We start from the raw sequence: 27,254 nt of genomic DNA on the forward strand, positions 1-27,254 counted from the left end.
ATCCTGGAAATCTATATTCAAAATGTCTTATGTATGAAAGCGGTAATATTAAATGTATAAACATTAATAGAGACGGATTATGTTCGATAAACGTCGTGCGTGTGTGGGAACTTTTGTTTTGAAATGTTCACCTCACTTCCGGTACAGTCGGAAGAGCGCCTCTGTTGTTGGAAATATGACAGAAAAATAGAGGTTTGTTTATTGCGTTGCTAATAACTTATATGTATTTATCTTTTTAAAATAGTGTATCACATTTAACGTTAGCTAACCCACTACTAACATTAGTAACGAAGTAACTATCTACTGTATCTTAACTGGAGGTGTGACTAACCCGATATGCAACTTCTAAAAGTTAAAGTCTTTAGATTACATTTTAGTCGTTGTGACTGCTTTTACTGATAACGAACAAAACGTTTCCATGTAGAGGAAAACTTAAAATAGGTTGTTTTTATACGTGACATTTTAAATGTAGTTGTTGTAGTGATGATAATATTTCATGTGTAACATTATTATGTCAGTGTGTGCATGCGTGTAAATGTGCTGCTTAAAATGCATGATAAACTAAATGCAAACAATGCATTCATATAGCATTCTATTTACATAATTGCAGGCATGTTGTTTAAAAGCTCCTTGTCAGTAGGAACAAAAGAGGAGCTGCGTGATGGGGAATCAAGACTTAGAGGAGGTGTTTGTAGCTGTTATAAGACCAAAGAACACAGCCAGCCTCAACTCCAAAGAATACAGAGCTAAAGCCTATGAGGTGAGCTGTGGTACCGGTAAATGACTAAGACTTCAGTTCGTCCTGGACATTTCCTTGTTTTAATCTCCATTTCCATACAGATTTTACTTATTGAAGTTCCCCTGGAGGGAAAAGAGAGAAAACGCAAGAAAGTCCTGCTTGGCACCAAAATTCATGCAGACAGAGATCGTACGAAATCGATCTTGGAGTATGTTGACGAAACCACCAAGCCCATATCCAATAACCAGGGAATAATAGGTATGTGCTCATTTATCATTGTAGGGGGTGTTTGGTTTCATTCGTCTCTAAGGCACACAAAAGCATGTTTAGACCTGTTATCGATTAATTTAAGTGTATGTTTGTTGCAGGGAAGCGTGTTGTGCACATGAAGAAGTTCCCATTAGATGGTGACCGCGAAGGGAAGGAAGCCTCCTTATTTATTGTGCCAATCAATGTCAAAGGTAAGAGTTTTTTTTATATCTGAGGTCAATACAAATGCAGTTTACAGTTGAATGAATTGCCATAATGATGTATGTGAATGCTTAAAAAAGATGGAGTATGGAGGGTACTAATGCTACAGAGCATTGAAGTGTGTGGTTGCAAGGCAGTTTTATTGATGGCTCTTCTGAGATTCATTTGATCTGCGTTCCAATGTAGAAAACAGCAAGTCTGTTTATCAACCTGGGAGCCCCAGTTTTTACTGCCTTCAGGACATTATGCGTGTGTGTAGTGAAACCAGTGCCCATTTCTCCTCAATCACCTCAAAGATGCTGCTCGCTCTGGACAAGTAAGTTTGAGCTTCACAAAAAAGTGTACGACTCTAAAGCGCCGTAGAACAATACATTTGCTGCTGCTATTCTCAGGTGGTTAGCAGAACTGCACACGGTGCCTCATGCCATTCCCGCGCTATTCCGGCCGGCTCCAGTGGACCGTGTGAAGACCAACATTAGTAATCCGGCCTACGCTGTGGAGAGCAAGCAGACAGACACACTGCTGCACATGGGCTACACAGCTCTGGAGATTAAAAGCAAGATGATGTCACTCGAGAAAGCTGACATGTGCATTGAGAACCCCCTCTACGGCTCAGATCTGCAGTACACTAATAGAGTGAGTCTCCCTTATTATTGAAAGGATTTCTGTCTGTTTTTTTTGCAAAGCTTTAATTTAACCTATTGTTTGAATACATACTGTATAACATATCCTTAAAGTGACAGTTCAATCAAAAGTGGAAATTCTGTCATCATTTACTCACCCAGTTGTCATTTCAAACCTGTATGAGTTTCTTTCTTCAGCAGAACACAAAAGAAGATATTTTGAAAAAAGTTGTTAACTGAAGACCTCTGGTCCCCGTTTACTGTCGTATGGACACAAAACCAATGCAAGATAATGGGGGTCAGTTAACATGTTTCTTCAAAATATCTTCTTTTGTGTTTGCGGAAGAAAGAAAGCCATACAGGTTTGAAGTAACAAGAGGGTGACTAAATTATGACAGAATATTTATTTTTGGGTGAACTATCACATTGAGACTGTATTGTAAGCACATACACAATGATTTTAAGAGGTTTTATTGTAATTATACGTATTTATGTCACATATAGGTGGATAAAGTCATCATTAACCCTTACTTTGGCTTGGGAGCACCAGATTATTCAAAAATCCAGATTCCAAAGAGAGACAAATGGCCGCACAGCATGACCAGCGTAACAGAGGACAAGTCAGAATATTATAAGTGCTTTATATTACAGAATTATGTCAGAAGATTGAAATTAGCATATCTGTTTATCATTTTTTTTATTACTTTTGAGTAATATAGAAAAGCATCTTAAAAACAAAGTAAAAATCAAATAGGTAATTTCATGTTTTTTCACTTTACCACTCTGTGTCCTGTAGAGAGCGCCAGTGGGTGGATGATTTTCCTCTACACCGCAGCGCGTGTGAGGGAGATACTGAGCTTCTGTCCAAACTGCTGGACAGCGGCTTCTCTGTCAAACAGCTGGACAGTGACCACTGGGCTCCCATTCACTATTCATGCTGGTATATACTGACTTTAACTTTGTAAAATCATGTTTTCTATGAAATATTTGCCAGGATGCAATGACCATTTCTCTGATTTATGAGTTTATGTTATAACATGATTAAAAGTTTTGTTCACATCTTCCTCCTAAATAGATATAAAGGCAATAAAGAAATATGTTGATATTCCCTTTTGGTGTACAGGCATGGAAAGGTCGAGGCCACAAAGCTTCTGTTGGAGAAAGGGAACTGCAACCCTAATCTTTTGAACGGGCAGCTGAGCTCACCTTTGCACTTCGCAGCAGGTGGAGGCCATGCTGAGATTGTACAGTTACTCCTGCAGCATCCCGAAATAGACAGGGTGAAAAATATACTACAGCATAGACCACTGAGGTTAAGATCCAGCCCAGGATATCTACTTGCATTTGTCTGATGTTCATTTTTTCATTGAATTCTCTTTGCAAGCACATTGAGGACCAGCAGAAACGATCTCCTCTACAATTATGTGAAGAAAACAAGCAGAACAAATGGGAGGAGACGGTGAAACTTCTCCAACAGGCCAATAATAAACCAGTAAGCTTGACATCATTGACACCGTACTTCATAGAGTTGCAGTTCAGTACCTGCAATATAATATTAAGACCTGCAGAGATTAAGGTGTGTGTGTGTGTTTCAGTACGAGAAGGTTAGAATTTATCGCATGGATGGATCGTACCGCTCCGTGGAGCTGAAACACGGGAACAACACAACAGTGCAGGAAATCATGGAAGGCATGAGACTTTCTCAGGATACGCAGCAGTACTTTACCATTTGGATCTGCTCCGAGAACCTCAGTGAGCCGCTATACCTGTCATATTATACCTAATTATACCTAATTATATGCTGCAGAACAGGAAGATAGCATCATTTTAGTAGCATTTTAAGCAGCATTTACATATTGGTAGTGAGAATATTCACCGTCCTGTTTTTTCGTGTTGTTGTATTATCTTAGGTCTACAGCTGAAGCCGTACCATAAGCCCCTGCAGCACTTGCGGATCTGGAGTGAGATAGTGACTGATCTCAGCGCGCTTGATCCACAGAGGGAAATTCCACAGCTCTTCCTGCGCAGAGATGTTCGGCTGCCCTTAGAGATAGAGAAAAAGGTTTGTTAATCTCTTTAGATAAAACAAGTTAAGATCTACCAGCATTATTCCTATGCTCAGTATTTATTCTTATGCTGCACAGATAGTTAGTTTAGAGTTTTACATGGCGTTGCTGTGTTCCCCAGGTTGAAGATCCTCTGTCCATCCTCATCCTCTTTGATGAAGCTCGCCACTGTCTCCTCAAAGGCTTCTTGTCAGCCTCAGACAGCAAGTTAATCACTCTTGCCAGCCTCCTCCTGCAGATTATTTACGGCAACTACGACAGCAAGAAACACAAACAGGGATTTTTGAAGTAGGTAGCTGGGACTACACACAGTCCTTTTCTGACCCCTGATGTGAATTATTCATAATATTCTAAATATGTTTTTTTCTTGTTTGATACAGTGAAGAAAACCTTAAATCCATAGTTCCAATCTCAAAAGTCAAAAGCAAAGCTCATCACTGGACCAACAGAATACTTCACGAGTACAAGGTGTGTTTCATACCTGGTGATATTTGTGTATGTTTTCTTTTTCATATTCCAACATACTGTATTGTATAATAATTAATTATATGATATTATATATTGAAAAGGTCTAGCATGACTAGATTTTATCTACTTTTAATTGGTTTCGGATAATTAAATTTTTTGGAAAAGGTTGGAGAGAAGGCGTTAATGTAGTAACGGATTTGTAGCGTCATCCAAAAAGGACATACATTAATTTTGATTCCTTATCGACATTAGCATGGTATCTTTCTTGTTAACATACTGATGCTTTACATTTAAATGCTTTAAATGTTCTGACAATCTGAAGAGTCTGAGCACCAGCGAGGGTGTGAGTAAGGAGATGCACCATCTCCAGAGACTCTTCCTGCAGAACTGCTGGGATATTCCCACCTATGGGGCGGCTTTCTTCACAGGCCAGGTGTTTACCAAAGCCAGCTCAAGCACCCACAAGGTCATCCGAGTGTATGTCGGTGTCAACATCAAAGGACTTCATCTAATGAACATGGAGACAAAAGTGAGAAAATGGGATTGTTTACCATGAGATTATTTGTGTACTTTTATATTATTTAACTCACTGACCCTTTTGTTGAAATGACACTTTTGTCGAGTGCTTCAGTTGTTGTCTCTCAAATACTTTGTGATGATGTGATGAAGAGTGTGGCAGGAAAATCAACTGTGTTTTATTATTTTAGGTGCTCCATCTCAGTATGGAGTATGGTGCGTTTATATGGCAGCTTGGTCAGGCTGACCAATATGTCCAAATCCATAGTCTAGAGAACAAGAAGAACTTTGTTGTAAACACCAAACAGGTAAATTACTGCATTCATTTTTAGCTCTGCGGCAATTATAGTGATGTGAATTGGATCAGTGATTGTCTGTGTGTTTTGTCTCCAGGCAGGCCTTATTGTCAAGCTGCTGATGAAGTTGAGTGGGCAGATTGGACCAAACGACAGAGTAGTGTCAGATAAATATGCTTATGGTTAATCTCATAAAAGAGAAGCACCGCGTCCTTGCCTTTTTGCAGTTGTTTTGATGATGTTATGCTATTTTAAAACTACACCATTAAGAGTTGTTTTTACCAAAAAAGATATTAATAATTATAATGTTAACCAATGTTATTTTCTTACTGTATATTATATTATATGCATTTTATAATGTCCTAATAAATTTGTGCTTTTGACAGTTTTAATAAATATGAATGACCGTTTTAATTAAAGATTTACACAAAGCGTCTTCATAAATATATAACGGGGAACAACTTTTCTCACAATTTAGGGGTAAACATTTTGTCAAAAGGAATTATAAATATTTGTTTTTATAAGATTATTTAAGTGATACTCCACTAAAACGATCCTGTCCTCTTCAAGTTGTGCCATTTACATTTAGTCATTTAGCAGACGCTTTTATCCAAAGCGACTTACAGATGATGAAACATTGGAAGTAATTATAACAACATAGGCAACAAAAAGCATAAGTGCATCAAAACTAGTCCATTAGAGCCTAGCACAGTATACAAAGCTAAGAATAGTGAGGTTAGTATTAGAGGTTATTAGAGGTTAAAATCAATCAGCTACATGTTGACGGAATAGATGCGTTTTCTAAAGATGGCAACAGTCTGCTGATCTTTTAGCAGCAGGCAGATCATTCCACCAATGTGGAACAGATCAAGAGAAGGTACACAAGAGTGATTTTTTTCCTGCTTGAGATGGTACCACTAATCGTTCCAAACCTGTATAAATGTTTAAGCAACTGACATTTCCGGGACATTCCCTGACTACCATAGTAAGAAAAATTAAAATGGTAGTCAAAGGTGCCCCAGGACTGTGTGCCTTCCCAATTCCTTCAAAATATCTAATTTTGTGTTCAACAGAAAAAATATGATTCAATAGTTTTTTCTACTATGGTAGTCAATGATGTCCCAGAAATTTCAGTTGCTAACATTTGTCTAAATACCTTTCTCTCTGTTCATCAAAACAAAGAAATGTATACAGGTATGGAACAATTTGAGAGTGAGTGAATGAATCTTTCTTTTTTTGGGTGAAGTCTAGATTAAATACAACTTCAATATAACACGGCTCTCTCTAACTTTCTCTTCTGTTAATTCATTCATCCTAACCCGGCGGGTGGGAGTATCTAAATAAAACATTTATCATCACCCAGTAAAACTATGAGACATATTCAGACAAAGGCTCATGTCACTGTTTATGTTCTGAGTGGATTTACATCGACTATTGTAAACCGCTCCTGTCCTTTCTAAGATAAATGGCTTATTCTGAATTGTGACGCCAAGCTCAATAGCTGCTCATTCAGTCTCTGTTGTCATGTTGCGCTCCGCTCTACGGCTGTAAAACATAATCTTATTTTCACGTATGGCCCACTGAATACAGCCGGAAAGGTTATAGTATTTCAAGCAACGCATTCTGGAATGTTAATTAATGTTTTACATAATCCAATGCTTTCACACAATACATGAATAAACTGACACTTCAACATCTTAAATTTTTTCACTTTACATACATAAAGAAGACCGTGATGAGCCGTAGCAACGATTGTACAAGCATTTTAGGCGTTTTGAGTCACACTGCACAAATGTGTTTTCTTGGTCACTACTAACACACAGAGTGACAACACGCCCAGTAGTGGTCAATGGGTATCTGTGTTTCTTTGTGTCCTTGGGAATAGAGTTTTAGGTATGTGATATAAAAATCCCTTTTAAAAATAACATACCGTTAGAAACAGGCTATTCATTTGAGTAAAATGTGTGACGGTCTTTGATTTCTCTTTCTTTCTTCTAGGTGATGTATAAAAGATAACCATTTTTTGCCGAGTGGACTCAATTGTCTCAGAATGTTCCCATCTTCCTTAACTCGCTTATTCCCCTGCTGCAGTCATTGCAGAGGACAGAACACTAGACTTCTGTTCCTGTTTCTACAGTCAGAGTGAAAAGCGTCTGTGGATTCTCCGTCCCTCAGAGAATTCCTTCACTTTATCCACCAAAGTGGTAAAACCGCTCTCCCTCTCAATAAACCGTTGAGTAACACGATGTCCACTCATTTGTTTGCGGTCCTGAAAGGGAGATCCTTGGACTGCTAAAACCGGCTGAAAGGTCAGACAAAACTTGGTGTAAAACAGAGATGGTGATGCCTTACAAAGCCACGACTGAGATCCTTCTCACACCCCATTTCTCACACAATACTTGAATGGGAGCTTAGATGGGCAGAATAAAAGAGGGAAGAAGAAAATGGGAGGGGATTCTTTTCAGTTCTTCAAAAGCAACAATAGTCTTTGTCTACAAGGTCCCTCCATTCTTATTGGGGTTACTGAAGGGGATGGGGTGGAGGGGGCGGGTTTGCCATAGTAACAGTGACAAAACAAGCGGGTCCCGGAGCAAGGAGACAGAGAGAGACAAAAAATGCTTCAAATCCGGGACAGAATCTCTCTATCAATCTATGCAATTCATCTGAGCGTTCAAGGAAGCAGACGGCGAGCCAAAGAAGGAACGCTTGTGTGAAAGGATGTGTGCAGCTTCACGCGTATAGAAGGAAAAAGCTGAAGAAAAACTCTTGTTCCTTGGATGGACGTTTGGATAAAGATACACCCTCAGTTACTTTATGTTAACGTTTATTACTGTTTTTGGATGTCATGAATGCAGACACTCAGTATGAGGACTCTGTGTCCATCATGGTTCTGGAGAACATCAAGAACAGACTGCTACATGCCTTCAGAACAACAGCAGAACCAAGAACCTCCACCGGGACGGTTTATCCCATCGGAAAGACTTTCCAAGTCAATGAAGAACTTCGAAGGGCCAAAATTGATGGAGCCATAACATGGTTAAGATCAGAGTTGGTATGTTTTGAACATTAAATTATGCTTTTATAATAATGTCATTGTTCGAATGGTTAACATGATGTGTTCTTTGTTGGTTGGCCAGGAAATATACAGTACGTACAGTATATACTGTAGTTCATCCACCTGTTCTGTATGTGAGTGTGAATGGCTCATCTGTTTCCCTCTGTTTAACATGCAGCTAGATATGCGCTCTCAGGACCGACAGCTCGCTCAGACTTTGCTGGGACTTAACAAAGAGATTCAGAGGCTCAGACGGGAGAACGGATGCTTGCTTTCGGAGCCTGACAGCGGCGACCGCGCAGAGGAAACGTGAATCAGACTTGTGTCATATTGGGAGAGATATTTAGTATTAGATGAAGGTATAGATAGGGATGTGAATTAAATCTGTGTTTTATACCTTTCCATGATAAATGAGCGAATTGTTTGTGATTACAAAAATATTTTGACAATTTTGCTAGCACTTTTTTCTTATATCTTTCTTGTGAGGCCCCTGCGGGGAACCAACAATGTTAAAGTTTCCTTGTTTTTGCATTATGTAATAGATATTGCACAATTACAAGTAATAAAATTGGCATCATGAGAATAAGTGTGTGGAACCTGTACCAAGGCATTTAGAAGGCACTGCCAATCATAATGTGTTCTAGTTTATACCCAAAGATGCCTTAAACAGGTTGGAGTGAGCATGTTTGGTATAAACACATTTTATATAATAGGTTTTTCTAGAAGACCCATAGCTGATATGTATTTCCACTGATGGTGGGATTTTAAGGCTGTCTGATGTTAGTTTATTAAAATGTCTTTGGTTCGTGGCATGATGAAATGACAACTCAACTCCCAAAACTCATTATTTGGGATTTTTGTTTTTTATTAAAAGATCTGACTTCTGGTCATGCTAGTATAAAATCAAAAGATTAAATTATGTCATATCATTGGTGATATTTGTCCCATAAGCTTTACATTATCAGTGAATACTTTTTCACATCATCATTAAAAAAATGTCATGCCACATCAACCCTTACAGCAGACAGCCATTTAAAAACATTCTTTGTGTACAGTTGAACATCAACCACTGGTGAATCATCCAATAGCCTACTAATTGGAAAAGAAGTGTGTCAAAAGGTTTAAACACTTGTTTTTGTGACTTAAGAGCAATAAAAGAAAAAAGAAAACATCCTAACTGCTTGTCACAATTCACATATGAAATGGTTAAAGTCATGACTGTCAGATTGCAGTTGAATTGTGTTGTAGTGTTTAACTCTACTAAACTACATTCAAAATCTGACAGTCCTTATTTCATTCCCTGCCAGCGGACAGCAGGGTTCATTTACTCACACAAAGACTGTTCTGTATATGATTCAATGACTGAATCAAACAGAGGGTCGGTCCACCATATGAAGTCTTTGCAAGTTATTGACCACATGAAGAATCTGTCAGAGTATTATGTCTCTTAATATTCATAGTCGATTTCATTTATGTGGATGTGACTCCATACTGACCGTGTGGAGGAATGCTGGAACAGTTTTAAAAATATCATGAGGTAAAATGCACTCGTGCACAGAAAAACAGTTTTGAAGTGAACAAAACAAGTGTATTACTCATACATTCAGGTAAACAAATAGCAGCCTATTGCTAGACCTTGTCATTCATCTTTCATATTCCATTTCTATCCTTTCATAAGTTAAAGAGCTCATAAGGTTTGCTCTCACCTTATCTTAAAAACCGTACTTTAAGTTTTTAAACTTCTATCATCCAATGTCCCAAGATGGAACAATGTGCGATGTTCCCTCTGATGGTGTATTGAACAAGCACATCACTGATCTGGACTCAGGGCACAGAACTGCGTCTGCTGAAAGCCCGTTTGGGCAAATAGCCAAGGGGAACAGGACTCATACATGTGGCAAAGGAACAGATGGAAGGATAAAAGCACATTTCTCCAGAGAAGGAGGACATGCTGCTGCCTCCGCCATCACTTCCTGAGTCCCAGTATGGCTCCACCTCCTCTTCTTCTTCTTCTTCTTCTTCTTCTTCTTCTGCTTTTGCACACTCCTGCTTCAGTTCCTGAATGCCGTCATGGAGATCCATCAGCTGGCGGATCAGAGCCTGGTCCTGAGAACGCATCTCCATCTACAAAGCAGAACATTCAATGTTTTTACTTTTTGATATATATTTTTTTGTGAAAAAATAAATTTGAAAATAAAGAGTATTTTGTGTTTTCAGGCACCTGTAAGACACAACACATTCAGTTTGTCAGCTAGCTAAGGCAACATCAGACTTACGGTTCTAAAACAACCTTCAGCAATAAAAAAAGATAACCTCTAACAAAACTGCATCATTCAAACTCAAAGGCTGTATAGTTTCATAAATAACGCATTACATTCTTTAACATTCCATAGGAAATTGTGCTTTTAAAAACCTTTGACTGAAAGGTTCTTTGTGGAACCAAAACTTTTTCTTATATGGCATTGTTGTGTGGAACATTTCTTGTGAGGATCTTACTTTTTTAATATAACGGTTATGACATTCAGGGCAAACAAAACAAAACGAACCATACAAACGTCAAAATCAAATTATAATAATTTCCACCAGATTTCAGCAACCTCAGGCCAAGGTTGAGGTATTACAATGCTGAATGAGTTCTTGTCTTTGCATTCACCAATATAGTTGAAAGTATTTCAGTCGGGTAGTGTTTTATTTCAGATGCAAATGCCTTTCCTTCTTTCTGTTATTTGTATTGGAGACTCTGGCTGTCTAACTGGATGCTGTGAAAGAAAATAATATACTGAATTCCTGCAAATGTCACAAGCCAATCTGACTGTGCAAAAAATCAAACAATGAGCGTTCCCGACCAAAAAACGTTCTCTATTCACTGCACAACTAGACATCTGACGTGTGAGAGGTCAGTTAAACCTTATCTGGCTGAAAACGAGCAACATGGGACCACTGGGCAGACATGTTTCCCCCATCTTTCACTGAATTTCTGAATTAAGTGGAATTAATGAGACGTGCAACACATAAAACTGTAAACAGCCAAATGGTATTTATACAGACAGAATTATAGTTATGTTAGCATGGTAAAGGTCAACTGCGTTATGACATCACTAACATTTGAGCTCATCATTAAGTTAATTTTCTTTGAATGTCTTTTTATAAGTGTATATGTTTTTGTTTCATTGCAGTGTAAATAAAAATAAAATTGAGATAACGTAATGTAAAAGAAACGAAAGCCTGATGACATCATCAAGTTTAAAATCACAGAACTACGTAAATGGTCAACATTAACCAATGACACGTTTATTAAAGCTTCTTGTAGTGTCTTTTGTGTAGAATGTTGCCATGACAAGTCACCAGTACACATGCTTTAAATGCCAAGCAATATATCTAACGGAGAATGTCCCTGCTTACAATTTAACCCTTGAGTGGCTGTAACGGTCTCAACATGCATGTTAGTGACACGATGGCCATAACTATTCATGAGAGAATAAATCAAGATGACCTCTGATTTTATTGAAGCTGAAAGGACTTGCACCTATGACAATAAACATGCAAGTAACATTGTCACTTACACATACACACATTAGACCACCACTATACAGATCCCACCATTGGAAGTATAAACATTTGAATTTATGCATGATTCATATTAAGATAAAGAAACAGCAGTAAACATATTAATTGCCAAAACAATTACATTTGTTTATTTCATCAGTGGGAATCAAACCCCTTACCTTCTGTCATCATTTACTCACCCTCTTGTTATTTCAAACCTGTGTGACTTTCTTCTGCATAACACAAAAGAAGATATTTTGAAGTATGTTGTTAACCGGCACCCATTCATTTGCACTGGATCTGTGTCCATACAATAGAAGTGTATGTGGGCCAGTGCTCTTTGGAACTCTATTCAAAATATCTACTTTTGTGTTCTGCAGAAGAAATAAAGGTTTGAAATGACAAGAGGGTGAGTAAATGATGACAGAATGTTTTGGGTGATTTATCACTTTAAGCTATAGGAATAGTTAAAAAAACAATTGAAATATAGCATAATGCATCTATTTTCAAGTTAAGAGGCATGACAAATGTATCGATGCTACTTATCAGTTATTATAGTTTTTGATTTCAAATATTTTCAATTAGCATTTATATTTAGATTTTTTGTTTTAATGTTAATTTTAGTTCTGGTATATGCTTTTGTCATTTTATAAGTAGTTTGTCATGTTGCTATTTAAGATAGAAACATTTTTATTTAAGTTTTATTTTAGTTTTTGTCTATTATTCAAATTTTAGTGCTTTGAACTTATTTCAGTGTATTTTTGAGGCAAAAGATTACAGTTAATCTTTTTTTATGAACAGAAACGTTTTCAAAGTTTAAATTTTAGTAAACTAAAATGACCTTTATTGTAAAATAAACAAACAACACAAAACTATCCTATGTCTTCATGTCTTTTTTATAGTAAAGTCAAAAGAAAAATCTTACCAGCTCTTTTCTCAGCCAAGCCAGTGCAGTCTCAATGTCCAACCGGTCTGCATTCCTTCCCCCTCTGCCCACCTCCTGAGATGAAGATGAGTCCATGCACTTCACTGCTGATGTGGATTGATCAAAACAAGTGTCTTTACAGGAGAAATCCCTCAGTCTGGTAAGAACGACTTCCATTGTTTTAAAATAAAATTACAGCTGATTGAGAGATTGTAGCTTTATTTCTCTAGTCGGCTGTAAGATACACAGCTCTGTCAATTTCTATCAACTGTCACTCAGAGAGCTAATCTTCACTATCAGTGAGTGCGCTCTGGGAAAGACACTTAAAGCACACCCCTCCATCCCAACAGTCCCATAAATTCTCACACAAACGTGCTCATTTTGCATTCAGTATAAGTCAGTGTTTATGTGCGAGTGAATGACGTAGAAAATGACGTCAGCCGTGCCTATAGTGCTTTGTTTTTTATGCACATGGACAAATGACGTGTGGATGTGGAGTTGCCATGGCTTTCCAGGAAGTACTAGTGAAGACAACTCGAGTCTAAGGAATGTCCTTGGCAGTCTCTTGACAGTAAATAGCAAGAACTGAGTGGACTTCTGGTCATTTGTTTCGGGAACAGGTAAACTTGCATAAACAGGGAGACATTATGAAATGTTTTCTTTGATTATCTCATGTTCTATTAACAGATGTTAGTCTGCCAATAGACCAGCATAGTGAGGTTATTTTTCCTCTCACAATAGTCAGAGCTATTCGTCAAACTGTCTATGAGGGCAAATTAAACTCAACGGCTTTGTGAACCCTTTATTTAAACTCCGATGAACACGACCGCCCAGGCAGCCATGTGGAGTCGCATGCTCCCTGTTTTCCATAGCAACCTGCACAAATAAGCCATACAACTGAAGTCGGGATAAAAATAAATGGGACACAATTAAAGCTATATATAAACCCAAATTATAACCATAGCTCAAAGCAACAATAGTTTTAGATGTTTTTCTGACATTAGAGGCTATTCAAAAAGACAGAATTGGACCAATTCTTTTTTTAGTAGTAAAACGCGAATCAAATTTAACATCCTTCTAGTGCTGTTAGCCAAATAGTATCCATACAGGACCATCCATCTCTGCTATGCCAAAAGATATTCTAGTTTCAAACTTATCTAGCTTGAGATGCAATACTTAAATCAAATATCTTACATCATATACAACCTGTTGTTCAATTTAAGACTTTAGATGACTGACACATCTTTGGAGATGACATCATGAGAGCCTAAAGATCTCGTAAGATGTTTTGCATTTGGATGCTGTAACACCCTCTTGTGGTAAGAAAGAACACAAAGGCCAGTAAAAGACCACTCCAGCCCCCTTTATATTTACATTCTTATTGTCTCGAACTCTTACATTTACCATAAAAGAGTTTTCTCAATGCACCCTTAATAAAAATTGCTCTTATCATTGAAAAATTAATGTCCAAACATTAAGCCCGCTCTACAAATGAACAATACCTCAGCCCGTGTATTGAAATTCCACTAAACTTGTTTATTAGACAAACAGTATGGTTGTAAATATGGATGGTCACTGAAACGTCTATACAATAAACGACATTCTTTAAAATATTTATGTGGTGTTTGACTCTAGGCAGTTGTGGGGTTTGAGCTGACTGCTGCCGTCTCTCCGCCAGCAATCTTTCGTTTCTTGTGTCGACTCCGTTTCTTTTTCTCTCCTTCAGTCTTTTTAGGCTGTTGTTGCATTGGTTTCGTCTTTTTCTTTAGGCAGCTAAGAGGGTTCGGGTTGTTAGATTTTCTTTTGCGTTTCTTGCCTCTTCTCTCCTCACCATCTTTGCCGAGGCCCTGCTTCTCTTTAAGACTCTGTATGCTTTTTTGTTGGGATGGGCTCACTATTTCACCCAGCTGAACAGCTTCTACGTGCTTCAGTGTAGAAGCAGAGGGTTTGTCTAGAACCATGGTGTTCTGGATAATGTAAAGCAGGGGAACCCCTGGGATCTTTTTCAGGGCTGTAGTTAACTCGTGGTCCTAAGAATAAGGATAAGAGTGCATCATTAGATTTTATCCATTTTACAGTGTGTTTTACTTATTCCACAATACAACAGAAGTACCAACCTGTGTTGCAATGAAGTAGTGGTGTGGATTTGTCTCCCCAAGCATTGACAGCAAACACTGTGACGCAGGTAGTGGTTCTTTGGTGTGTTTGCAGTTCCTGATTTGAAATCTCTGTAAAATGAGTTTTGCTCCATATAGTTCTTTCGGAAGAGACTCAAGTTCCTTCAGTGCACAGCTGCAAGGACCGATGCAAACACGTCACTACATCACTAATTAAATTGAGATATTAAAACTCAAATTATAACATTATAAACTTACTTCGTGGTACAGAGATGAACCTCTCCCATGAGATACTTTGGCAACTGCTCTTTAATTTGTATCTTATTCTTCAGCGCTGCTTGACAAAATGTCCCATCTAGCAATACTTGGAAAGGTTCCCGAAAGCTGAAGTTGTACTTATAAAAAGTGATGCTTTTCTTCGCATGCTTCTGACGTTTTATCTTCATTATGCCTCTTTAATATCCAATTATGAACTTAGACAGTTAGTACGAAAACATCCGAAGTAAATCGTAAAGAAAATCGAAACATATAAACTTCGCGATTGTTTAAATAATCGGTTTATGCAAGTATGTCAATAAAATGATATGCTGAACTCACGCTCATGCCACAAGCATGGTAGCAACGTAGTAACAGTAAAAAGTTACCGGGTGGAAAACTGTCCAATATTTGCTAACCACACGCGCAAACAGTCCAGTAGAATTAAATGCTACTTTTTATAAACTACAATGTCTAATATTTAAATTAATTAAAAACTATTAGATCCAAATATCCTGATTTGTGTTGAATTACTCACTATAGGAACCGTACACTATGATCGATGTTTCCCAGACTACGAACGCAGCTGCACGCTCACCGGAAGTCGCTTGTTTAACGGTCTACTTTCTCCGAACCAGCGCGCGTAAAGATGTCAACTCGAAAAGATACCGAGTCTGGAAAAACTCTGGATTTTCCTGTAAAACAGATCCAGATCGACGGACTGGTGAGAACATGTTTAACTAAATCGCTGTACAGAAAGTGCTTTAAAACGGTTCCAGATCAGTTTGTTGTTCTCCTGCATGCCAAGGAAAGGAAAGGCTGGTCAGGCTGCTGTCAATCTAGACATTGCCATTCATTCAATTCAATATGAATATTGATTCAATATATATATATATATAGATATATATTCAGTGACTTATAATATATATAGAATCGTGTCAGTGTGAATCCCAAAGTTACCCGTAAGGGAAGCTTGTGCAAACAATTACGTTAGACACTGTTAACAGTGTTTTGTTGTCCATGTAGTCATAAATCTTGTGCAACAACTGAAAGTAAAACATGTTTGTAAAGATTGGTCATTGTGAAGAGTTTTTGGTGCGGTTTATTACCTCTTTATAGAATCATTAAGTTTCTATGTAACGGTAGATGATTTGATGTCTATTTACAGTTCAATACATGCTTTTTCTTTCTAACATGATTGAAAGTCCATATGAAGAGTTTGGTTCCAAAATGAGATGTTCAAAATACATGTTTTTTATTTTGTTATGTTTTTATTGTGTTATATGTATTTCTTTAGTTATTAATGCTGAAATCAAAACAAACCAACAGCCGTTTGATTGATTTTAATTGGAATGCACAATAAAAAAACATGATTTCTGTTAGTTATCTCATTTTGGAACCAACCCCTTCATATTTTTGCTCAGAAATGACACCTGTGTTCATTTTTATCTTAATCATTAAGTTAAGATTTGTTGTCATTGCATTACATTTAGGTCTGCCTCATTATAATTTTCTATAATCACTTGAAATCCCTTCCAGCGGTTTAGTCAGCAGATTTTTGTTAAATAAGATTTGTTTCCATAGTTATCCTGGTGTAGTACAGAGCCTTACATTATTTCAGAGCCTTGCTGAGCAAAATTGCACTGCAATTCGATGTCATCAACTTATAAACTCATGGAACCATCCCAGTCTTTCAACTTTCTCTCCTCACTCCCCGCTGCTAAGGGATCATGGCCAAATGTCGTGAGAGCGCAGAAACTTTAGTTTTTGGTGTGTTTGTGAGCGTTGTCACACTGAATGTTCCACTTTTGTAGTTTTTAGGCTGTAGCCCAGGAAAACCTATTCCCTATCAAGGTGCCGCGAGCAAAGCTGCCATTGTTGATTTCATTGATTTTCAGTTGCCCTGCAGGCTGTTTTTTAGCCTTTACTAAAACTCGACTCCCTGTTTTCTGCTGGTTGGAGCTCTTGAATGATTTTCTGTCTGTGGGCTTTTCAGCGCATTCTCTGCAGTCTCCTGGCGCTCAGACCGCAGGCATTGAAGTTTGATACGCCTCTTTGCGGATTCACAGCTGAAGCATTTGTTCTGAGCAACATTTTGAGCCTCTTAAAGGTTTTGTTTTGTTTGTATTTCCCAAGAGTTGAGCGACTGAGGCACGCATACCCTCACGCACGCGTGCGTCTCGCCGGGACTTTTTATTGTTCTGTTTTTGGCTCAGCAGACGCTGACATCATCATTCGTTGTGTTTCTAGCCCTCTGCTCACAGAAACTTGTATAAAGACATGAATGGGGCGTGCAGAATAATAAACCAGTTCTTTCTATTAAATGTCTCCTGTAGTATTCCTGTAATATATTGTCTGAGCGGTAGTTGCCCTTTTTTCAATTTATAGATTAATTCTCATCTTCATACCCCTTCACAGCAGAGTTTTCAAAGAAAGAAAAGCTTGTCTTTTATTTAGTCTACATTTTAAGAGATTTGTGCCCATGTTGCATTATTTGTGAGCTTTATATGCGCGATGACATCTAACGTCCCCGCCAAAGGACGTAGTCGCTTTAAGCAAGTTTTTAAGACACAATAAGGCTTCAATAAAAAATCACAAGCGGTTTATGATTGGTGTTTTTTATGTCATAGAATAAAACGTGAACATATTTAGAGGTATTTTTACCATAGACCTATTTTTGGGCGATTTACCAATAACCCAAAGACTTTGGAGCGATGGAACAGGAAGTCCTAAAATGCGAACTCGCTTAAGGGGTTTGCATACAAAATTACATCATCTCTGCGGCTCCCTGTTGTGTCCGTCAGCTGTGGAGCTTCACAATCTCACAACAGAAAATGTCTATCCATTTCAAATGAAATGTTTTTCTAGCTGTTCTTATTTCTAGCCACATTTTATTTTCTCAAGGTAAAGGATTTACAAGTCATTGTAAAAAAAATCTTATTTTGGTGTCATTGATATTCAATTACTCTCGCTAATCCTCCCCAGAGAGCAAAGCAGCGACTTAAGAAGACGGGATAGAGGAAGACCCTGATATTAACCATCTGCCGTATTTTCCCATTTGCTTCAGCCACCTGAGTGTCAGTCATTGTTACAGTGCCCTATTTTTTAGACCTGCTATTTACAGAGTTTTTTAAATGAATAGAAATAAGCTAAATGAATAAAGTAGGAGGATTAGAGAGGCTACTGCTTCGGGGTGGGTAAGCAGCTTAAACGGAGAGCTCTACAAATCCTTTCCAGGAATATGTATCTCCTTGGCGCGCTCTCTCGTTCACTGATAAGAGCGAAACTCTTTATTTTGTTGACCTTTCATCCAATAGCTAAGCACTTTTGAAGCAAACTGAAATAAAGTCTGCTTATGCATGAGAATTACATCAGGGCATTGTTACAATCATTTCTGATTCCCTGAGGAGTTATGTGTGCAGAAACAATTTATAACGGATCCATTATATGTAGTCTACTTGTAACTTTTAAACCACCTGCAGTTTAACCTATACTTTTATGCGTTTTCATTTTACAGATTATACACAGAATGCTCAGGCAACCTTTGTTTTTATTGTGTTTTTGTTCTTTTGTTAGTGTTGCATTCACTGTATTAGCAAACCGCGCCAAATTTCTAAACGTTTGGCATCCAGAGTTAAAGAGAGCGGTCAACAGGGGGCGCCAGTGATCCACAGAAATGTGTGAAGTGTGTCGCCTTTTACTTCCAGCACATCAGCAGTACTTTATATCTTCTCAGACATGAGCGTTAGAACACCCCCTCCCTTAATGTCCTGAGTGATGAGAGATCTGTGTCGTACTTAAAGTGAACGATCACCCAAAAATTAAAATTCTGTCATCATTTCTTCACCCTCACGGAGTTCAAAACACGCGACTCTCTTTTTGTGAAACACAAAAGAAGGTATTTTGAGAAATGTCTCTTCTTCTGCAGAAAATAGAAAGTCATATAGGTTTGGAATGATGCGAGAACGAACTATCGAAACGACTATCCCTTTGAGCTCGATGCTTCTGGTTCCCATCATGCAAATGGATGATAACTCAGCGATGCTGGCTTTATGTAGCATTCCTCAGATACTGCGACTGGCATGTTTAGGTGCATTAAAAAGATGCATACACAACACTTCACCCCAACAACTTTTCTGTGGATTCGCATTGTGACAGAAGGTTAGCGTGAGTGGAGCTTACATTCGGCCCCAGAGGGTCCTTGAGAGCCGATGGCGCTGTGACGTTCGGCTCTTAAATGCAGATTAACAGTCTTGAGAATGTGATTCTTTGTATACCTGGAGCGCTTCTACAGCAAGCGTAAAAGAGATTGATTGCTGAGCTGGTGCAGATGACGCTCCATAAGAAGCTGCTTAGGGCAACAAGAGCAGGACGTATAGAAATAGTTTACTGAGTGTCCTTCTGTGTTCTTTACAGTTCTGTGTCATTCCCTGACTGAGGTGCCCATAGGAATTTACTGCCCGTCCTTTATTTGTAATTGATGCTTGGGGACTTCTTATCTTTCAATAACTCTTGTGAAGTTCTTGTTTGTCGAAATGTTGTGTGCTTAGTGATGAAAACAATCCCATTATGCATTGCACTGAGCTACAAAACGAAGACAAAAATGAATACAAGATGAAAACAATTGTTAGTTGAGTCTTCTGTGTTTTGTGTGAGGAATGCGATTTTCATGGCAAACAGTAAGATTGCTGCCTACTTCGAATGTTCCTGAAAGTTCTCTTCCCAGGGACACATGCATTGATCAATACAGGACCATTGACGCTGCCGCAAGCTAAACCGAGGTCATATATCCACTTTCTTCTAAAAAGCTGGTAGGTGTGCAACTTATTGAAGACTCCTGCTCTTCCTTGTGACTTTGGAGTGTCCGAGTTTGAATGTGCTTGACAGATGGGGACTGTAGGGACTAGCACTCAATGCCCGCCTCATTCTCACTCTAGATCCCCGGTGGCTTCAGCTTGTGTTAGAAATCGCTCACTTTTTCGACCTGTGAATGCCACTTGTTCTGTAACTCTCACAGTCACCTTGTCCCCAGAAGACAAAGAGTGTGGGCTTTGTCGAAACTAGACACACCTGGATGTACAGTACATATTGCCTGCATGTTGTGTGAGCTCATTGTGCTTCTCTCCTGCCTTGCAGAAACTACAAAACGAACAGCACAGTATTGAAAAAAAATGACTCAAATATATGGATCTCATGGACTATTTTTCAAGATGTGAAACAGTTTTTGACACTACACAAACTTTGGAGCAAAATACAACCAACCAGAATATTTATTAGACCACCACCACCCAGTATAAGGTTTGTGCCACAACTGCCTTAAACTAACTGTACTGGTTATTACCAAAATAATTTTTTATGTTTCTGAAATGGTTTACCCACCAATATGTGTAAACTCTTTAGTTATGGTAATATTTCTAATGCTAAAGTATAATTATTATTGCTTAAAGGTCCACTCTCCTTCTCCAAAGAAGCGAAAACATGACAAAATCTTAGTCCTGTCCCTTAAGTGCTTCAAATTCGCAACCTCATCACTTGATGCTGCAACATTTCATACACTGGACTTGTAAAGGGGAATTCCGAAAAAAAAGGAAAATTCTGCCATGAATTACTCACCATCAAGTTGTTCGAAAAGTCTAGGTAATCCGTTCATCTTCGCAACGCACATTAACATGAGGTTCCGGAACTTTCTGAGTCCCGCTCATAGACAAAGTGCTTTCTATAGGTGGGAGTCAGAAAGCACTTAATTTGCATTTTCAAATAAAGGAGTATTTCTCTCATAGTTGTCTCATCCTGATGCCAAACCGGATGTATTTTACTTACTTTCTTTACAAAAACAAATGTGTTATCTTATACGGGATTTGTATAGTGAATCTTAATAAAGCACACATATCGGTTGTTAAAGTAATCTAAATCCAATTTTAGTTAATACTTATTCTGCAAAATGTTAACTTGAATAAACATATCAGAGTGCTAAAATAAAATACGGCGGCATATAGATAACTTCAAATCTCATTGGTTGTTTTCATCACAAGAACCAATGGCATGTAATGTGATGATGTGCCTTTCAGTTGAATTATTGGGTAGGGACACATGGGTTCACAGCTCCCTGATAGCCTTCGGGGTGCTTCGCAACAACACAATCATCCACTTATTTACAGTCACAGTTGAAATATGACTCGCCTCACTTCTTCCCACTAGAAACGTGTCCTGCCTAGCAGCAAAGGTGATGGAGGCCTGGTTTAGCGTGAATAAAGCTACGGCTGGAGTCCTGCCTAATAGCCTAAGTGCTCATATCGGAGGCTGTCAGTATTATTGATAATCAGATGGCAAGCCACCAATACAGCCGTCAACTGACAACCAAGAATTCAAAACCCCTGCCAGCTTACCATCATTCATGCCTCTGCCTCTCCGTTAGGCCATTATGGGCTTGAATAGTTTGCTGTCGGGTTCCTGGGGTTTTAATAATTATGTATGTTCTGTAAGTAAAATTGGAACCGTGGTGACAGTCAATTTTGCTAATATAATTGTTTGGACAGATTCATCAATCCCAACAGGCTCCGTCAGCTTTTCTGTCAACAAGGGGGGTACAACTTTTCCTTCCAAGCAACCTTAAGAAAAAGCATCTTGGACACTACTGGGTCCCGCTGCCTACTATGTAGGGATACCCAGACATTGCAGATCTTCCGCTGGGTGATTTCTAGGTTGTAGTTGTAAAAGTCATTCTGTGATTGGAAAATTGCTTCCAAGCACACGCTGCAGATGAGGCTTTGGAGATGAATGGATCATGTTGTATTGATCTTGTTCTCCTATTGGATTCTTTAATCCTGTTTAAGCATGGGGAGACTTAAGCACAGACCTTTGTCAAAGGACATGGAACCAGATTCTTATTAACCACATCTTTCCTTTCGTGCTCCACTAACTTTTCAGTACTGGTCTGACGAACAAAGCGTTCCAGTTTATCAGCATCTAGAGAATGTTTTTCATGGAACGTCATTTTAAATAAGGCCATGCCTGTTGGTGGTCACATTGAAAATCCATTATTGTGTAAGGTGCTGCCCTCCCGGACTACTGGATCAATACTGCTTTGTCGGCAGATTCGAGAGACCGCTCTCCTCGGCTGAAGATGAATTAGATTTTTCTATAAAAACGTGAAAAAAAACGCTCCGCTCTGCTGTTGAGCTTATCTCCGGGCATGTTGGGTGATGTGCTCTTCACCTGTGGTATTTTATCTGCCGTTATTGCCACTGTCCTGGGAATACATAGCAGATGCTTTCTGTGCTCGTATGGTTTCTACAGGAGACATTTCTCATTTCAAATGTTTATGATCTGTTTTATGGTTCATGATTTAAAGATTAAGCTCTTTTTTTTGTAACCCACCTGCTAGCGAGTTTTATTCTAATAATTTTTTGAAGTTCATCTATATTTAAGATATTTAAGTGTCGAAAACACACTTTTTACAATTAATAGTAAAACAACTATGAAGCAGCACAAATGGGTGAAATTATGTTAACACCAGTTTCAGTTGCTTCAAGGTAGCCAGTGTTTGCCTATAACCCATCATGATGTTGGTTGTGTTTTCTTCAGCACCTGGACCAGTTCATAAAATAAAAAATAAAAATACAATTCAAGCATTTATAAAGATTGTGTGACGCATTCATTTTTCCAATCAGTTTTCGTACTATTGATTTGCAGATCTTCAAGCCTGTACGTCTGTGTTTCAGGTGGTGCTAAAGATCATCAAGCATTACCAGGAGGAAGGCCAGGGCAGTGAAGTGGTACAGGGTGTGCTGCTGGGGCTGGTGGTGGAGGACAGACTGGAGATCACCAACTGCTTCCCCTTCCCTCAACACACTGAAGATGATGCTGACTTTGATGAAGGTGAGGAACTAAAGATTCATTTCATTAATCACTTAGTATTTCTATTGTTTTCTAAATGACATTTTAGCTACAGTTATTAATGTATGATATCTGTCATTTCACTGATTTGTGTAAGATTGGGATCGATCGTGTTTATGAAAGTTTAACAGTATCTGTGGAAATAGATTCAGTTAGAATTGTTGAAAGGAAACCGACACCTTATTAGTCTCTGGTGACCCACAGGGCTGTCATGATTCTCATAACGATAGTTTGACCTCAGATCATGGAAAACATGCAAATCTCTATAGAGGACACAAGGGGGAGCTGTAGTGCCTTCATACTGCATATTTGATTGTAACTAAAGTATGATAATACTGGTAAAATGTAAATGTTTAAAAAGCACATACCAGTTAAAAACCTGTAGGACAATTTAATCTAATCTCAATGTTCAAACCAGCCTACCAATATTTCATTAACATAGAAGTACAGTTTTATTGTAATTGTCAAAGCCCTAAAACAGACAATTAATCGCAATGATTTATTAGACAATTAATCGTCAGCCAAGTTGCATAATCGTGACAGCCCTAGTAACCAAACAACATTGACTTTCATTGTATGGACGCAAAGTCACTGAGATATTTCACAAAATATCTTCTTTTGTGTACACAACTTGTCTTTGTTGCTCATCCTCAGGGAGTATTGTCTGTGCCCAGAGTGTTGTTTGAGTAATATATTTCTTTTAATAAGAATTTGCTGTTGCGCTTTGTATATTAATCAGTGAGGAGAGTGTTTGGAGACAACACAGGAAGGACGACTCCTGTCAGCTGGCCCCAAACTCTCTAATACTGGCCTAAAGGCCATTGGCCATCTTTATTGTTGAGCCGCCTCGTAGTGTATTTTATCGCATCCACTGAATCTCTCTCTTCAACCTCCATTTACTGTCTGCCAGCACGGCCATGATCACGAAGGCAGAAAACCGTCACCATCGATAGGCACTAGTAAACGATGAAGTAAATTGCGGTGTAATTCAACAGAAACTTGTGCTGGTTTGGGGCTTGGCTTTTATGGGCTTTCTCTTGAGAGCGCTTGCGAGAACGCCTCATCAAGTTCCCTCTGGAGAGGCGAGAGCAAGAACGTTGTGGTCTCGGCACGGGAGAGACACTGACTGCATGTTGTTTATTTGGATTTTACTAACTGCAAGATCACAGGTATAGCTCGTGTGACAGGCCATGCATCACGGGAGGCAGAAATAGGCAGGAACGCAATATCAAAAGTGTAATGGGCTGTAGAGAAACGGAATGAATGTAGAGTGTAGTTTTGTGAGCTGCCAAGTGTGATGCAAACTATGATTCTGTTTAATAAAACTGTGTTTGAATTGTCAGAGTTCAAATATATTAAAGTAGTATTTCTTGCTCGATCGGGCTAGTTTTTCAGATTTTACTTGTGTTTTTGCGGCACCTGACGCTAATGTGACATTTTAGCAGGAAGGTGTCAGAAGCTTAAAGCAAAAGCATTTCTTTGTTAAACAAACATTTGGACGCAAAAATGAAACATCAAAAAGTCTTGGGTTATTTGGAATCCCAAATTTTTTTTAATTCGTCCCGACAACCTAGCATAGTTTATTTTTATACCCCCAAAGGTTGGGTTCGTCCCTCTTTAACTCAACCATGGTTAGTAAATAACCCAGCTTGTTTAAGAGCATACGTTATTGTTAAACACCTTTAAGAAGCATCTGTCATTTTTATATTTAATTTTTTAATCGAGTACGCTACAGGATTTGACATGCCAACATTTTTTTTATAAGGGATATTTAACCTAAAAATGAACATCCTATCATTTACATGATTTACTCACACTCTTGTCATTTCAAACCTGTAAGACTTTCTTTCTTCTGCAGAACACAGAAAAATGATATTTTGAAGAATGTTGGTTGGCGAACAACTCATTCACTTCTATTGTATACACACAAAACCAAGGCAAGTCAATGGGAGCCACTGTTGTTTGTTGAGTACATTTTTGTGTGATTCCCTAACCTGTTTTCTATGATTTAATACTGTGTTGACAAGCTCTTTTTAAATATGTTTTATTGGTTAGACATTTGCAAAATCCAGTGACAGACATAAAGTGTGACTCATAATAATGCAAATAATCCAAGTCGTTTTTTGACAAGTTGACCATGTTAAGCATGAGAAGCCACTAAGCCAGCATGTTTAACATTGTAAAGGAGTCAGAAGGCATGAAAAAGCATGCGACCCTATTTTTAAGCTGGGACAAAGCTGAAGTGTTCAATGTTTGTAATTATTCTAAACGAGAAGCATTTCTCACTAATGCCTTCATTTACAGCCCAGCGTTACGAGGAAGCGTACATCACCCAGTATGCATGGCTCTGCCACTGCCTGTGGTGTCCTCATTTATTCTCCTGGTCTGCTATAGGGTTTATTCATATAACAGTGTGCGTCTGAGTGCATAAGTTACCCCTCTTTCATTTCAGCTTGTTTTTCTCCTTTCTGCCTTTAGTCTGTAGGCCTGTGCCTGACAGATTATAGCGCCTAATGGATATTTAAACACCCCTCATATGCAAAGCAAGAAGCCTGTATACTGTTCTGGTTGCAGAAAGGTGTAAATTTCCTCTTTAATGAGCAGTCGGGGGTCTTTCACAATGTATTCCTGTAAGGCAGTTGCTTTATTTATTGCTGACTTTTAAATAGGTGAGTTAGACCTGCATTCATTTCCTTTCTCTGTGTGAGCGTGTCTTGTTCCCACAAGCGTCTTCATCTGTTATGAACACCTGCCAGTGACCTGAGATGACTTCTGTCAGTCTTAAATTCTCTTAACTCTATTTATTTGCGGTGTTTGGCCGTAGCAAACAGACCAGAAGTCTTTCAGGTACTGAGATTGAGTTTTATCTGATGGAGGAGTGCAGGTTTGCTTCGGAGAGACTCAAACGGGAGATGGAACTCTTAAAGAGAGTAATACAAACATTCACAGAGATAAGCTTCAGTTGTGACCTTCGGTTTTTTTTAGACAGTTAACAAAACATTAGATTCAGCTCTAAATGGTGAAATATATTCATCTTTATTTTTACCCTTATTAAAAATATGTTTATGTAAAAATACATATTTCTATATAAATAAAAATAAATATTGTATGTAGTTTTATTTATTTCTAAATAAAAAAGGAATATATTTATAAAAAGTATTAAGCGTTTATTTGAAACTTAAAGTCCACAAGTGGTCCAATAGCTAAAGCCATTTTTATCGCCTATAGTATTTCTTTTTCAGATTCAGTAGCAATCGAGGCTGGAAATGGGGAGAAAGAAGTGATAGAAGGGGCGGAGTTCAATGTGTGAATTTTTATGGGGGGGTCAGAGTTTCAAATGTATAGGATTACCCCCATTTGTCCGTTAAATATTAGGGGTGGGCGATATGAGCTCAAATTCATATCACTGTATTTTTCACTGTCGATATCGATATTACGACATTTTAGTACACCTTAGTAAATAAGAAACCAAAGTTATAGGGTAAAAATATATTAAAATAGAATGACAAAAAGAAAAATTACCCCCAAAAAGAAAAATGTAAAGTCATTATCATGTGAAGACACATTACCAAAAGCAGCTTCAAAAAATAAAAATAAAATACAAATCAAACATTTATTACACAGACTTTTGAACAATGATGAGAATTAGTAAATGATGAGTGATTTTGTGTATACTATCCTTAATTTCTTTAATAAAAATAAAAATATGAAATCGTTATTTTATTAAATGATTAAATAAGAAACTAAAACTTCCAGTTGGTGGCGGTAAATGTGGTTATGACTCAATTATTTGTTCGTTCGATTTGTTCAAGCAGCCGATTCATTCGGAAGTTCAAATATAAAACCGAACTTATCAATGGCATTGTGCAGCAATTATTGTAAACTCTTTCCTGACATTCGGTGAAAAGCTGTGGCAGGCGTGTTTGACTGCAATATTTACGGTTGGGGATCTCGTATCTTGGCTCCAGAGTTTAAATCAACTTTCTGAAACCTTCTTTCTCCACAGTTTGAATGGGTGCCATGTCCTTCGCTATGTAATGTGTTGTTGCACTGGTTATGTCTTTCCATCTTTTATTCGTCTTGTCATAGTACCGGCAGCGAATGAAGACTTTATGGATTGCTGCACGGGAGCTATCCTCGGTATGCATTATATAGCTAAATTCGTATCATGGCGTAAAATAATACCGGTAGTCATGTACATAACGGTATATCACACAGCCCTAATAAATAGCCTCCAAATGCTATGTATATTTGATGTGGCATTTTCTGCATCTATGGTTT

At 38.2% G+C, this 27,254-nt stretch overlaps 4 protein-coding genes across 8 annotated transcripts in view; 2 read left to right on the forward strand and 2 right to left on the reverse strand.

The window, feature by feature from the left end:
* Positions 1-24: 24 nt before the first annotated feature.
* On the forward strand, positions 25-5,620 carry krit1 (KRIT1 ankyrin repeat containing). Of its 4 annotated transcripts, none has more exons than XM_079484075.1 (17): positions 25-192; positions 611-760; positions 841-997; positions 1,108-1,200; positions 1,397-1,526; positions 1,603-1,846; positions 2,338-2,453; positions 2,630-2,773; positions 2,957-3,113; positions 3,218-3,325; positions 3,429-3,585; positions 3,744-3,895; positions 4,021-4,187; positions 4,280-4,367; positions 4,690-4,896; positions 5,075-5,191; positions 5,277-5,620. In XM_079484075.1, the coding sequence occupies exons 2-17, from the start codon at positions 662-664 to the stop codon at positions 5,364-5,366; spliced, it is 2,226 nt and encodes a 741-aa protein (XP_079340201.1). In that variant the 5' UTR covers positions 25-192; positions 611-661; the 3' UTR covers positions 5,367-5,620. The 4 variants fall into 4 exon arrangements, with proteins under 4 accessions (XP_079340201.1, XP_079340202.1, XP_079340200.1 ...); XM_079484076.1 differs by having other exon boundaries at positions 96-192; positions 638-760; XM_079484074.1 differs by having other exon boundaries at positions 113-192; positions 641-760.
* A 3,483-nt stretch (positions 5,621-9,103) lies between these two features.
* Positions 9,104-12,882, reverse strand: LOC306910487 (uncharacterized protein; the record flags this gene model as incomplete). Its single annotated transcript, XM_079485064.1, has 2 exons — positions 9,104-10,358; positions 12,706-12,882. The coding sequence occupies 2 exons, from the start codon at positions 12,880-12,882 to the stop codon at positions 10,059-10,061; spliced, it is 477 nt and encodes a 158-aa protein (XP_079341190.1). The 3' UTR covers positions 9,104-10,058.
* A 601-nt stretch (positions 12,883-13,483) lies between these two features.
* utp23 (UTP23 small subunit processome component) lies at positions 13,484-15,936 on the reverse strand. Of its 2 annotated transcripts, XM_079485355.1 has the most exons (4): positions 15,420-15,664; positions 15,081-15,275; positions 14,823-14,997; positions 13,499-14,735 (listed from the first exon to the last, which is right to left on the reverse strand). In XM_079485355.1, exons 2-4 carry the CDS (start codon positions 15,266-15,268, stop codon positions 14,337-14,339), a joined length of 762 nt encoding a protein of 253 aa, XP_079341481.1. In that variant the 5' UTR covers positions 15,269-15,275; positions 15,420-15,664; the 3' UTR covers positions 13,499-14,336. The 2 variants fall into 2 exon arrangements, with proteins under 2 accessions (XP_079341480.1, XP_079341481.1); XM_079485354.1 differs by having other exon boundaries at positions 13,484-14,735; positions 15,081-15,936.
* Positions 15,426-27,254, forward strand: part of eif3hb (eukaryotic translation initiation factor 3, subunit H, b) — a 43,153-nt gene continuing 31,324 nt past the window's right edge. The window contains exons 1-2 of the mRNA XM_079485353.1: positions 15,426-15,801; positions 22,799-22,955. Coding sequence (XP_079341479.1) covers positions 15,727-15,801; positions 22,799-22,955 — 232 coding nt within the window. The 5' untranslated portion in view covers positions 15,426-15,726. The remainder of the gene's footprint in view (positions 15,802-22,798; positions 22,956-27,254) is intronic.

This window comes from Barbatula barbatula (assembly GCF_947034865.1).
Source record: "Barbatula barbatula genome assembly, chromosome: 21".
Classification (NCBI taxonomy): Eukaryota; Metazoa; Chordata; class Actinopteri; order Cypriniformes; family Nemacheilidae; genus Barbatula; species Barbatula barbatula.

Excerpts from the sequence above, each read along its gene's own strand:
- krit1 (XM_079484074.1), top strand. The coding sequence starts at position 124 with ATGTTCACCTCACTTCCGGTACAGTCGGAAGAGCGCCTCTGTTGTTGG. Across the intron at positions 2,774-2,956 it reads CCCATTCACTATTCATGCTG|GCATGGAAAGGTCGAGGCCA; the intron begins GTATATACTGAC and ends TTTGGTGTACAG. Across the intron at positions 3,896-4,020 it reads CCTTAGAGATAGAGAAAAAG|GTTGAAGATCCTCTGTCCAT; the intron begins GTTTGTTAATCT and ends TGTGTTCCCCAG.
- utp23 (XM_079485354.1), bottom strand. The coding sequence starts at position 15,268 with ATGAAGATAAAACGTCAGAAGCATGCGAAGAAAAGCATCACTTTTTAT. Across the intron at positions 14,998-15,080 it reads GTTCATCTCTGTACCACGAA|CTGTGCACTGAAGGAACTTG; the intron begins GTAAGTTTATAA and ends CGGTCCTTGCAG. Across the intron at positions 14,736-14,822 it reads ACTACTTCATTGCAACACAG|GACCACGAGTTAACTACAGC; the intron begins GTTGGTACTTCT and ends CCTTATTCTTAG.